Source organism: Aulonocara stuartgranti (genome assembly GCF_965226115.1).
Source record: "Aulonocara stuartgranti genome assembly, chromosome: 10".
NCBI lineage: Eukaryota > Metazoa > Chordata > Actinopteri > Cichliformes > Cichlidae > Aulonocara > Aulonocara stuartgranti.
Genome location: NC_138946.1, coordinates 20876733 through 20889854, shown reverse-complemented (window position 1 = coordinate 20889854; position 13122 = coordinate 20876733). Strand labels below are relative to the sequence as shown.

The 13122-nt window shown below is 41.8% G+C and overlaps 1 protein-coding gene across 4 annotated transcripts in view; it reads right to left on the bottom strand.

The window, feature by feature from the left end:
- dlg4a (discs, large homolog 4a) overlaps positions 1-13122 on the bottom strand; it is a 67625-nt gene that overhangs the window by 41452 nt on the left and 13051 nt on the right. The window contains exon 1 of one of the 4 annotated variants that reach the window (XM_082550146.1): positions 1375-2051. The exons of 2 other annotated variants lie outside the window; for them this stretch is intronic. In XM_082550146.1, the coding sequence (XP_082406272.1) occupies positions 1375-1476 (102 nt within the window). In that variant the 5' untranslated portion in view covers positions 1477-2051. Of the gene's footprint in view, positions 1-1374; positions 2052-13122 lie in introns of those variants that run through there. One more of the 4 variants, XM_082550147.1, reaches the window with a different exon arrangement.

Here is a 13122-nt window from a genome sequence, read left to right as displayed (position 1 = left end):
GCTTGAATCACTGGAAGAAGAATGTTGATGTGTTTTCCACCAGGAAGGTGTGGTTTTCCTGATGGAGATGCAGAGGAGGATATGAGCCAGGAGGGAGTGATGCATGGGGACAAATGGGATTATCTCTGCTAGTAAACTCAATACTGAGCACAGCAGGACCACCCTTTCAGAGACACGAAGAGGAAACACCCACGTAAAACCTCACCAGCTTTGCAGCAGACAAAATGTTCAAATAGTTGCAGGTAGTAGGATACGACGAAGATGTCGAGCTGTCTTATCTTCTAGCCACAAACTAGGAAGTGAACTGGATTCTAGTGACAAGACAAAACACGAACCAAAACATCAGCAGTGAATTTACAAACAATTAACTGGAGCTCTGTACACATGTACACACCATTTTGGCAAGTGTAGCGACAATTACTGGCCAGAGCAGAGCGGTGTAGTCGGATTTGGCTTTGTAAAGCTAACAGATTAGTGTGCCATGTGGAGGGAAACTCTGAACTGGCTGCAATACTAGAAACACCTGAAGTTGGGAGGGATGGAGGGAGGAAAATCTGGACAATCAGAGAATCAGTGAATGAATGCCCAATGTCCTCTCTTTGGATTACACGTTCTCATCATGATGGAAAACAGACAAACACCAAAAAAAAAACATCCAAGAAAATGAAAACTGCCTGATTTTTCCTGATAAACAGCAAACATCACCCTCTGGGTCTGATTTAAGAACAGGCTACTCTCCGTTCATGTTACCCTACTCCAAGCAGGCTCTGTTCTGTTGCAGCTTCCTCTAAGGATGAAGGCTACTTAAGTGGCCCTGAGCAATAAAGTGGTTTTTCCAAGGTCAAAAGCACAACATGCATCTTCCCTTGCTGGAATGCAAAGTGAACCTGTGGTCAAGCCCTACCGTGACCTGCCCAATGGAGACGGAGGAGAAATACAGGAGGGAGTGATGCTCCATTCATTAAGCAGCATCCGACTGTGAATTCACGCTGAACAGCAGCTAACACTAAACACAACAGTGCTTGCCAGCGATGCCGTAGCATGCTATGTGTAAAATGAAATCGACCATCTGAGCACGAAAACCCCGACCACTCGGCGGTGCAAAGGTATTAAGATGTGAATAAGCTTGCTGGCTCAAGACATATGGCCAAGTCACTTCACTGCACTAATTACTATCGTGGATTTGCACTTGGAAGGGGAAAAAAAGCGCGGTTCAGATGGCTTTTAACCCTCCCCCTCTGAAAAAATAAAAAAAATAATTAAAAAAAAAAAGGAAAGAAAGCTAATTTCTCCCAGAGGCCTTTTGCTCGGTTTTGTTCGGTGTCTGAACAAAGTGCATCCAGATGAGAGTCGCTGCTGCTGCAGCAGCCTTACCTTACACCCGAACATAAGAGACAGGGTCCGGTTGCTGCAGATGACCTTACACTGGCACATGACCGGAGAAAGACACTTTAAATTCCTGACAGGCAGAGACATCAGTCCGAAGCCCTCACACCAGGCAGACAGCACCAGAGCTCGTCGGTCCGCCGCCTCTCACTCAGAGCCACGGTGCAATTTAGACGAGAGCCGCGGAAGCTGGAGGGGGCGTGTGGGGCCGGTAGTACCCGTTAATGGGCGGGCTGCCCCGTTGAAGCGTGAGGTGTATTCCTGCTTTATTTGTTCGTTTATTTTTACATTTACTTTACGTTAACGTTTAACGAGTCGACTGCTGCCTGTACGTTGCCATATTGTCCAGAGGTTGAGCACAGCAAGCGTCACTCATAGCTATAGCGTCTCCCTCCCCACCAACCCCCCGCGTCTCTCTCTGTCCTCGCGCTTCACTTGATTGAGCCGTAAAGTTTGGACGTAAAGCGCAGCAGGAATCTCACAGGAAATCCGCGCAGAGAGTGACGCGATTATCAATTATCCTTTGAGTCTGCGTGAAAATTGTAGTAGTAGTAGTGGAGTAGTATCAAAGCGAGAGCAGTGAATGCCGGGGAGCATTTTTTGATGCTACACAAACATCCTCGCTCTCCTCCACATGTAACACCGTGATTGCTGCGCCCCCCGATGGATCACCGGGAAAATGGCGTGTAGGCTGCTGTCCAAGGTGCTGAAATCCCTCAACTCAGGAGGAGGGATGCGAAACGTCTTCATTTCATTCATCAGCACACGGTGTTTGACCGTATCCCTCAAAGCACCCTGCTCACATGGTCAGCGATGTATGATCCTCACGTTAAGCAAACACATGCCCAGTCTTAAATGTCGTAATAGTGTAAAATAGTGACGTAAACTAGGACCGACAAGCTGAGACTCTCTTGCTGTTGTGTTAGTATTTATATGAGTCATTATTTTGGATTTTCTCAGCTATCACTGCGCATGATCTGGATGGTTGTTATAGGGAATAGTGCCACTTGTGCTAAACGGAAGTGCTGAAAGTGGGCCTTTATTTTTCGCTGGGCCTGTTCAGAACTAAAAAACAAAAAACAAACAAAACAAACAAACAAACAAAAATCAACCTAAAGTTAAATCAATTTTAAAATTACTCTTGATTTTTTTAAAATAGTGTTTTCAAAATAAAATACAATAGCAATAAGTTATTGTCCCTTTTTCTTTCACACACACACACACACACACACACACACACACACACACACACACACACACACACACTTTACAGCTGTCACAACATGAATGTGTTTTTCATTTCATTCATTTGGTATTTTGATGGTCTCCACTCCTTCGTGGGATTGTGCTGGCATGGTGAGCCCACAGGGTGGAGTGAGAGAACCAGGTAGGGAAGATTTGAATATTGTGCATTCATCTCAGGACCGACTGCGGCGCAGGGCTCAATGCTCCCGGGTGACGTCAGCGTTAAATCGAACACAGAAACCGTTCCAGATATCCCAGTGTGCTGCTGATATATATTTTTTAAAACCCTTATCTCCCACCTATAGAGCTGGAGATATCCAGTGTGCTAAAGACAACAGCAGGTTTATCACAGATCTTCATGGGGAGGTCATTACAGCACAGTGTGAATTAGAATATAGTGCCAGCTGCTTAAAAATGTTTTTTCTTTTAGAGTCAACTCTCTCAATGACCAAAAAAGACGTGTGTAGAAATTAAAAGTTTCTAGTTTGGTCATGTGATTCAGGGAGTAATCATCAACATAAGCAGAGAATCCTTGATCACATAAATGCTCTGTTTTATAAGTCATCTGAGTCTTTGCTTGCTTCACATTTGTCTTTTAGTACTCTGTATGTATGGAAATGTATATATATTTATGCACATAATAACTGAAAGTCTGTCCTCAATTGCAGCGGTGAATGCCCTTTGATAGTTCACATTGCCGACTGTATACTGGAAAAGATTGTGAGTAACAGACTTTTAGTAGGCCACCTCTTCAAAATTACACAAGGGTAGTCCACGCGTTTTCCTTTACTCCTCCACTTGAATTACATCCACACAGTTTTTATGTGTGTTTGTGTTCCCCTGGCAATACTCCACCTTCTGAAAGTAACTTTCTTTAAAGAGTACTGTCACAATATCAATAACTAATCATCTAATCAGAAGTCTGTCTCATTTCAGTTTGGTTCAAATCAGCCTTCATATCACAGGTCTAAATTATATATCATTGGCAAGAAAAAGACATGAACTATTTTCTATTCTTTCTCTCCTAATAGAGAAACCTCCAAATAAACAACCCAGGAATGCCTGGGATTCCTCTCAAGGCTTTCGTTAAAAATATGTAGACATAGAAATGTCTTTTTTCCCCCTTCTTTTTAAGTATAACTATAAATTGTACATAGACATGGAGGTTTCAGATCTGGAAGGCAGAAATCCTTGAAACCTGCTTTCTTTCTTATGACCAGTGGGGACATCTGGTAGCAATTTACACGCGCATAATTCACAAATCATGGATTATTTTTTGTGTAGCTTTGGTTCAAAGGCAAAACAAAACTGCTGACTTTGCTACCGTACTGTGTGGTAGCTTTGAATTGTTTGCATAGACTATAAAAGACTACAATGCCCATTTCTTACGTGGTTTGATACATCAATAAACACTTTCATGATGAGTTAATGGTATCGTTGCAAGTCTTATTTAACGCAGAATAAAATTAATTATGAGAGGTTACCATGTGATTTCAAAGTTATTACCATCTGAACATGCTCTATCCCTGCTTTGTAGTTAGCCATACTCAGCATTTAGGAAAACCGAGATCCTTAACTCGAGGCTTAGGCCAGTGGCCACCAGACTAAGAAGCAGCCATCTTTAATATGCAGTGTATAGCCAACATATACAGTAGAAGTGACCCATTTTATGCAACACTTAAGTGTATTAACATGCAATTAACACAAAAACTGATGTGACTAACGTCATAAATTATCAGCGTAGGTACAGTATAATACATGGGTACACAGGTATTGTATAATAAGTACAATGTAGCATGGGCACAGTATAATTTCTATGGCATACTGTAAGTGGCTTTTCCCTTCAACTACAGTATTATGTAAGTGTGGGAGTCACATGGAAACCTGAACTGTTTTGAGTATAGCATTAACATCCTAATGCTGCATTGTATGAGAGAAACAGAGAGAGAGAGAGAACCCCAAAAGAGTGTTTCCATGACAACATCTGCAAAGGGTGGCAGATCCCTAACAAACAGTCCTCTTGCCAGCAGCTTTCTGGTCACTGGCTCTATAGCAGGACTGTTTCTGTCACGGGTGATTGTCTTCATAAAAGCAGGTGTCTCATGCTACTATTACATGCGACACAAGCGAGACACGTGACAGGTCTTCCTCAAATGGACAGAGAATTTAAAGAAATACAGTGAGCTCACGAGAAGAGCCCCTCACTGACGCTGTGAGTGGCTAAAACCCTGTTAAGTCTGCCCTGAGGTTAGAGCCAGATTTTCCGTACTAGCTGTGGTGGTTGGCTAAAAGTTTACATTAAAGCTAAAATCAAAGCTGAAATTCTGATTGGTTTACATTTAATTGTGTGAAAATGTAAATTCATGCAACATTGATGCCTTTGTTAATCTTCCCACATCCCCATCTAACATGCATAGCATGTCCTTGCTTTTAGATTAGCTCACCTCGTTTTTGAGATGTGTGTGATCAATAGATCCTACTCCGCCAACTATAGTCAGCTAAATTTTATTGCTGTTTTCTATTTATTAGACTCTTACATATACATAAACATCTCAAAATTAAATAAAGCAATGAATGCACTTTGATCTTGCTTCATTTTGCCTATAGACCGTACATTTCAGATTTATGAATTAGAGCATATTTTGTAAGTCCAGCCAACAGAAATAACAATAATATTAGCTTCAAACCTTTCACCAAATGTAAATGTATGCAGAGTAATTATTCCATATGTTATCCATATCAGAACCAATTTATAATGACACCATAAAGTTGATTGTGGCCATTGCATAACAGTTTTTCCAAACTTTATAATCTGTTTTTGAATTAAAGCATATTTGTGGTTTATTTCAACCTGGTGTATCTCTCCAAAATCTATACTGTAGATCTGGGAAAAGGAAAAATCACACAAAGGGCCTCTAAAGTGAGTTCCCTGCAGCTTTCCAGAAAACATGATATTTGCATTAATCATTTAAAAAATACAGTTTCAAGCTGGCCAACGCCAAATGTGCTCTTTGCTGACTTTGTTAGGGATCTCCAATTGGGGAATACTTGCCGTCTGATCTAATCCCCTTGTATAGTCATCCACTGCTTAGTGGATTGCTTACGTGCAAGTTACAGGTGTCGAAATTGTAGTATGATGGTGGGTTGCATTCTTTTGAACCATGCAGCCGATTGTTTCTTGAAATCTCTAAAACATAGGTTTGGACTACCAAGTTAACATGACCATACCAAAGCCTACAAAGCCCACATTACTGTATAATACACCGTTCTGAAATAAATCAAAACAAACATCTACCAATTAGATTTTTATAAAAAGCCATAAACTGATAGAACATGTGAAACATGGATGACAAAATAGTTTTGCTCTGTCTGGGCCCGCTCTCTAAATAGTTGTTTGTTGAGGCAAAACCTACAAGGAATTACAGCTTTAGTGTTTGCATTCACTGAAAGTGTAGAACTGCTGTCACAGAAGGTGGCAAACTGGGGTGAAACCAATGTATATCACACTTCCAGAACAATTCTCTACTATTGAGCCTTCCATTACCTCCAGCATTCAGCAGCTTTGACACCGGAACAGCGGAACTGAAACGCAAACACAACCGGGAATCTCCCGAGGCTCCGAGACTGCCTCAGCTCTCTTGACTAGGAAAACACACAAGGTGAGAATAATAGTATTCACACCTACACAGAACCAACAATATCTGAAAGTTCTCTGTGTGAATATCTGATTCTGTTTAGTGACTACAGTCCTGCAGCATCTACAGGCATAATTTCATATCAAAGAGGCCTGCGAGCTAAAACTAATTTACTAGAAGCAAAATGTTAGCTGAGATGCATTTGAGTGTAATATTTTATGAATTTACTCTTTAGTGTCAGAGAAAGTTAAACTGGACTTGTTGTCATCATTAAAAACCCTTTCTTTGACCCCAACGCTGCACAAAGCTAAAGGTAACCTGCAGGTGCAACAGCAGGACACAAAAGTTGTAGTAAAGGCAAACTGTTAGGTTTCAGATAGGATATTCCTGGTTTTCTCTCTTGCGAATTCACCCAGCTGTATAAATATTACATGCCCAAATGGAGTCATCACCAACAGCATTGACTTGGAGCAATCCATTATGTATGAAGTATGGTGCGTGCATTATCCCTTCAACACATTCAAAAAGCTAAAAGAAAAAATACATAGCCACTAGAATGCACTGTTTTTCTCCTTTTGGGAGAACTATTTAAGGGGGAAAATGGGATCGAAGTTGTCCGCACCACCCTTCAAGTGGATGAGAGCATCCACGCTGTCACGTCGTAATCTTAAAAGCGTGCGGATAATTCTCTTCCTGTGATGAGAGAAGAATGTCTAACTGCAGCTACTGGTCCAATTCTTTGCAACCATAGCCTCACAGTCTGTATTACATTCTGGTTCTGCTGTGCCTCCTCCCACACTACACACAAACAGCAGTGTGCCATCCACAGTACAGAGACGATCCTTTGCCTGCTGCCCTCCCCTCCATCTGAGACTTAATGTGAAAAGATGCGCATAAAAGATCATCTGGATCATCACGTCAGGCTCTAACCTGCACTAAAATCTGTCCGATGTAAAACACCACCACCCACGTGCCGAAAGCCCTCCCATAGCCTGTCGTCTTGCTAAAGCAGCCATGCCGCGAACATGCTAATGCAATGTCTGGCTGATGATGTAATATGTCACTCTGCAAGACTTGATTTTAATAAAATAAGTCTTATTTCATATTTGTCATGCTTTCCTTGTTTTATGTTGAGCTCTTCACTGCGTCGAAGCCATCATGAAGAGCAGCACAATGTCAACGAGAGCGCAGAAGTCCCATCCAACTGCTGTTGAAATCTTCTGTTTGCAAAGGACAGCCAATCAGAAAGAAGTCTTAAAGAGATAGGGACCTTAAAGGACAAGGAGCTAAAAAAGCCTGTTTCAGACATTATTTTAAACTTGAATCATGAAAAGCTACACTATTAGAATCAAGGACTGGAAAAATATGCAGCTCAAAATTACTATATCAGGTATCCTTTAAGGTGTTGGTGGCAAATATGTTGTGCCTGTCTGTGTGAAACCATGACCTGTTTGTAATATCAAAGTCCTTAGCCACATCCACCACGATAAAGCTTATAAATGCTATTTTCTACACTAACAAGTAAACACCAGCCACAGGAATTTTAACGCAGCTCTTTTTTTCATGGAGTGATCTCATGTGAGTAGTGTTTCCATGTGCTTCTCTTCATGTGGTGTTTCCATAGAGCTGACGAACCTTGCCATGGTTTCTGTGGTAACTGCAGAAGCAAGGCTCTCTCCTCACTGAACTATTTTTGTAACAGCAGATGGAAGAAGACTACAGTTTAGTTTAGGCTAGTTTAATTTTCTTTGCCTTGGGGTGTGAATGCAGCTTAGTCTATAATTAGATGTGAAATTTGCTTTGTTGTGTTTTGTAAGTTTTTTAGCATGACCATGGCCAGGACTCACAGGAGTTCATTTAATGGGTAATACTTTTCATTGCATATTGTAACACTGTATCGAATGGAACTGAATAAATTGCGCTGGAGCACAGAACCACACCGTGGCAACACAACTCCGCATTTGTTATGTGTACGCATTCATTTATACTTTTGACAGACTGTCAGAGTAAAAGTAGATTTCTTTTGGATCCCCCTCTGAAGAAATGCAACAAAAGACGGCACCACGCGCTGCTTTGGCTCTGCAAGTAGTGTGCTCAGCAGGACGTCAGTCTGGTCAGCCATGGAACAGCTTCTAACCAAGATGATTAAAACAGAACAGCCCCCGGGAACCAACCTGCCAGGTAAATCTAACTGGATATATTTATGCTCCATTTTCCCACCACTCCCATTTGAATAAAGGAGTTCATAGGTGTGCCGCAGGGGATGGGTTTTGAAGACTGGGACTGCTAGACGAAGCTGTTAGCGGTAATCAGAATGCAAAATTGATATGAGGGTCTTTTATGGTCGTGGTTACTGAACTGACATATGTTTACTGGTACAGGCTGCTACTGTAGGCAGGAAAACACTAATTTCTTATGAATAGACAAGAAAATACCAGTTTCTTATGAATAGCACTCAAATACATACAGATCAGACATAATATTTAAATCCCCTGGCAAGTAAAGTGAATGCAACCAGTTATTTTGTTACATTATTTTGTTATTTTGTTGGCTGCACCTGTTACAGGGTGGAATATGGTATGCAGCTAGTGAACATGCCTTTAACCTTAAGCTGATGTATAAGGATTCAAATGATTTTGACCCAGTCAGCTCATCTGGAGTGGTAATTCCCTATAAAACGTGTCTAAGGAAATAAAATATGTGAACTGTCTTCAGGGGCATAGGTGTCCGAGCCTCACAGATGCACATAGGGAGCAAAGGCTAACTGATGGGTTGATATCCTGAGCTGAAATTGCTAGAAATTGTGACCCTGCAAAGCCTGAAATATGAAATAATTGCCAAAAAAAATGTAATTTTTCTATTTAAACCTGTTCAAACTGTTTATTGAACCTTCTGACAAATAAAAAAACAACAAAAAAACATCAGTGTAATGATGTTGAGATCACAATAACTTGGTGTTACAGGGTTAAAGCTGGTTGCGGTACATGAGTATGTGGCTGTATGGCCACCGGTTTGCCAGAAGGCCCATGCTAACCCCCGTCCACTGCTGAGATCCCTTACACTGGAGCATCAGAAGTTACGCAGTGAAAGAAGATGGCCTTGTCTGATGAATCATGTTCTGTTGCACATCATGGTGAGAGCTGGGTGCATGCACATGGCAGGCAGATGTCAGAAGCAGCATGATTCTCTGGTCAGTGTGCTCCTGGAAAAGCTTGGGTCCTGGCATTCATGAGGATGTTTGCTGCATGAAATGCACTACCTGCCTAAACAGTGTTGCAGGCCATTATAGCAGACCTTTATAGCAAAGACAGCATCTTTCAACTGTAATAAAGAACCTAACAAAGAGCTTTAACTTGTCCTGTAATTCTCCACATGTCAGTCCTGCTCAAACATCTGTTAGATATGTGGGAAAAACTAATATGATCCACTTTACAACTCACAGGACTTAATTGATCTACAGCTAATATCCTGGTACCTGCAATCACAGATGGTTCAGAGCTGTTTTATTGGCGCTAGGGGGCTCCACATAATATTAGGTTTTAATGTTGTGGCTGGTAGGCGTAGTTTGAACGGCCAGCATAGATCTATCTTTATGACAAGCTGAACAGTTTCCTAAAATAACGGTAGAAAGCTGCCCGACTAGCAGTGTCTTAAGCGAACATAGTAATTATCACTTTGCTGTAAGTGTCTTCTGTGTTATCTAGCAAGCAGTGTTTAGTTCAAGAGATATTATCACCATTGCTCTAAACAGAATGAGGACTAACAGTAAAAGGAGGTGATCATTTTTATACTTTCTGATTTTTGGAAATACGTGATAACTTCAGTCTCGGTTGTCACGGTCAGTTGTCATTAGTATAATCATGCTCGGTGCAAATGTGCAAAACAACTGCTGCAAAGACACATTTCATAATCATACAAAGAGCGACTGGTTGAGCAGAGGTAGTAAACTAACAAACGAGTCGGGCCTCGTAAAATTTTACTAACAACGAAAGGAAAAACATACGACAGAAATCTGCTCTCCCATCAGCATCCTGTTTGAGCTATGATGGAGTAGATCACCTGGCCAGTCATGGCCCAGTAAACCCATTAGAAAGCTGTACAAGGTGATGAAATAAGACAATGAAATAGCATGATGTTGAACATGTGGTGGCGTGCACTGGCATGGAGAAGTTGTATTTTCACTTTGTTTCTGCTACCTGGAGCAAAGTTGGCTCTTCACGCATGCTACCTCTATGGTATTTTCAGTTCAATGTCAGGGCAGTGACATCCACATAAAGTAAACTATGTAGAGGCTGCAACCATTTTCAAATATGGTCCCCTAATGTGATCAAACCAGTTTAACTAAATTTGTCACGCAGACAACTGCCCGATCACACGCCTACATGATGCTCTGGTCCTCCTGGATTGCAGCCATCTTCACTTCTTGCTTGTTTGGGATCTCAATTGAACTCCAGGTCAAGTTCATGACTCCTCCTAAATTGCTTTTGGTGAATGTTTAAGACTGCCTTGCTGCTGGATCATTGTTCCTCGTGTTCTAATGCGATCCTTTGGATCTGAGGAGTCTTAATGTATGTACTGATCACCGCGCTGCTGCAATTAGAAGCAAAATCATCAAGCGACTCCACCAGCAGTGCTACACATCCAATCAATAACACCACTTCTGCTGTGTTTGACAGATGCACTGGATTATGAGGCATTTCTTTATATATGTATATACTTTGGTCTGTGCATCACTCATGCACACTGATTCCAACCTCTGAAACTTTCCTGGAGTACTTCTGAAGTTTGCATCTCATGGTGGACCACCTGAAGTGGCTGGTCTACTCATGTCTTGATGTCTGACACATGTGCACCTGTAGGACAGTCTGACTGACACATCTTTGGTCTTTGACAACTGAGGTAAACAACCAGAATAAGAATAATAATAAAAAAGGTTATCAAAACATCAAACTCCAGTTCTTGAGATGTATATAATTTTTTTAAACATTTTGTGCACTAAATCAGGGAAATTGCATCAAGCTATCGTTTAATCTACTCCTTTTAAAATCCAACATGCTGGCACACTTAAAACAAACAAACAAAAAAACATTATATATGCCCCACGTTGTGTAGACTGCATTTCGTATTCTAATCAACAAGTCCGTAAATTTAATGGCTCTCCTAAATCAGACCTACTTGAGCTACAAATCTGCAGTCCAACCTGTCAAATACACCATAATGACCAGCTCAAAGCGCTGTTCGACCACAAACACATACATGTGCATACACAGTGGCTTCTGCTTGTGGAACTGCATTAAATGGCATCTTAGTCCCAAACACTCGATCAGCCAAAGTAGAGACTCATCATGTCAGCTAATTAAGGCTGGAGTAGCCCTGTTTTTTACACAAACCTGCACGACTGCTTCAATAACTGTATTTCAGCACGTAGGGATGTAACCAGGACATGAGAAGAAAACCCATTTGCTTGCCTCTGTGTCCCATTAACCTGATGTTGGTCACGAGTCTTTACTGTAACCCTAAAAATGAAATGACCTTTTTTCAAAGCGATGCCAGCTGATTAAACAGGATGATTTTCCTTATCTGAGAAGGACACTAGCCTAATGTCCCAGAGTCCTCGGGGGAAGAGAAGTGCATAAGAATATGAATTATCCCCAGACGTACACAGGCGGGAACCAACCCAGACGTAGAATAAAAGACATGCATGCATGAATCTGTAATGCTTTAATCAACAAGTCTGCTAGAGTTTCACTCTTTCTGCATTTCGAAACATGCTCACTGGTACATACACACCCACACGTGCCGGGCCATGTTCATACGTAATACCCAAACTGGATGATTAAACCTACCCAGAGCACACGTACAAGGAGAGCAAAAAAAAAATAAAAAATTCCTCAGACACATATTTTTTGATTAATCCATGACACTGGAGCAGATTACAAGCATGTTCAATGCAGTATGCACAGATGTAGGTAGAGACCTCCTCTAAGCCTGCCAGAACGACTAGCAGACTTTGAGCTAACATGCAAAACAGAGGCAGCAACAGAGGGATGGAAGGAGAAGAACGACACAAACAGAGAGGTGAATTTACCTACCACACACGGACAGAGAGAAGGGAGCTTAGTGCGGCCCTTCATGAGCAAGAGACAGAGGAAAAACAGCCTCCCAGACACCCGCAGTAGAGGAGGAGAGAGATGGGGAGAAAAGGAAAGAGAGAGAGAGGGAGAGAGAGAAAGATGGGAGGCTGGGGAAGGGGGAATAAAAAAAGAGGGAGGGGGAGTGAGGGAAGGGGGGGGAGGGGGGTGTCGTAGCAGACGAAGAGAGAGAGAGTTTTCCTGGAAGCAGAGAGTTGTTGGTGTTGGATGTATCTTGGTGTTAAAGGCAAGGGTCGGAAAAGAGACGACCGGCTGCCTGCTCCAGCCGTGACTCAGAAAATATGTTTGCCACCGCCGGTGAGGGAGGGAGGGAAGGGGGAAGGGGACATACAGGCAGAGAGACAACCTTTTATATTATTTTTCTATGATTTTTGGGTTGGGTTTTTTTTTCCTTTTTACAGTATGCTTCCACTCACTCTGCTCTTTGCTCCCTCTTTGCCTCACCATTAAGCACACAGACGTCACCTAACGTGAGAGCGTGTTTGACGCAAATGTGAACTCTCTGGGTACACCTTCACCTCCACTCTTTTAACGGCAATAGCAATTGTTTCTAGATAGCTCATTGCATTGCACGCAATCTCAATGTGCTTAGCACGGAAGATAAAATAAATGAGTAAATAAGCTCACGCAGGTTTAGAATGTTTTAGGGAAGTGAAAAAATGTCCATGTCACCGCTGTTACACGGGGACTGAACACTTTGAAGG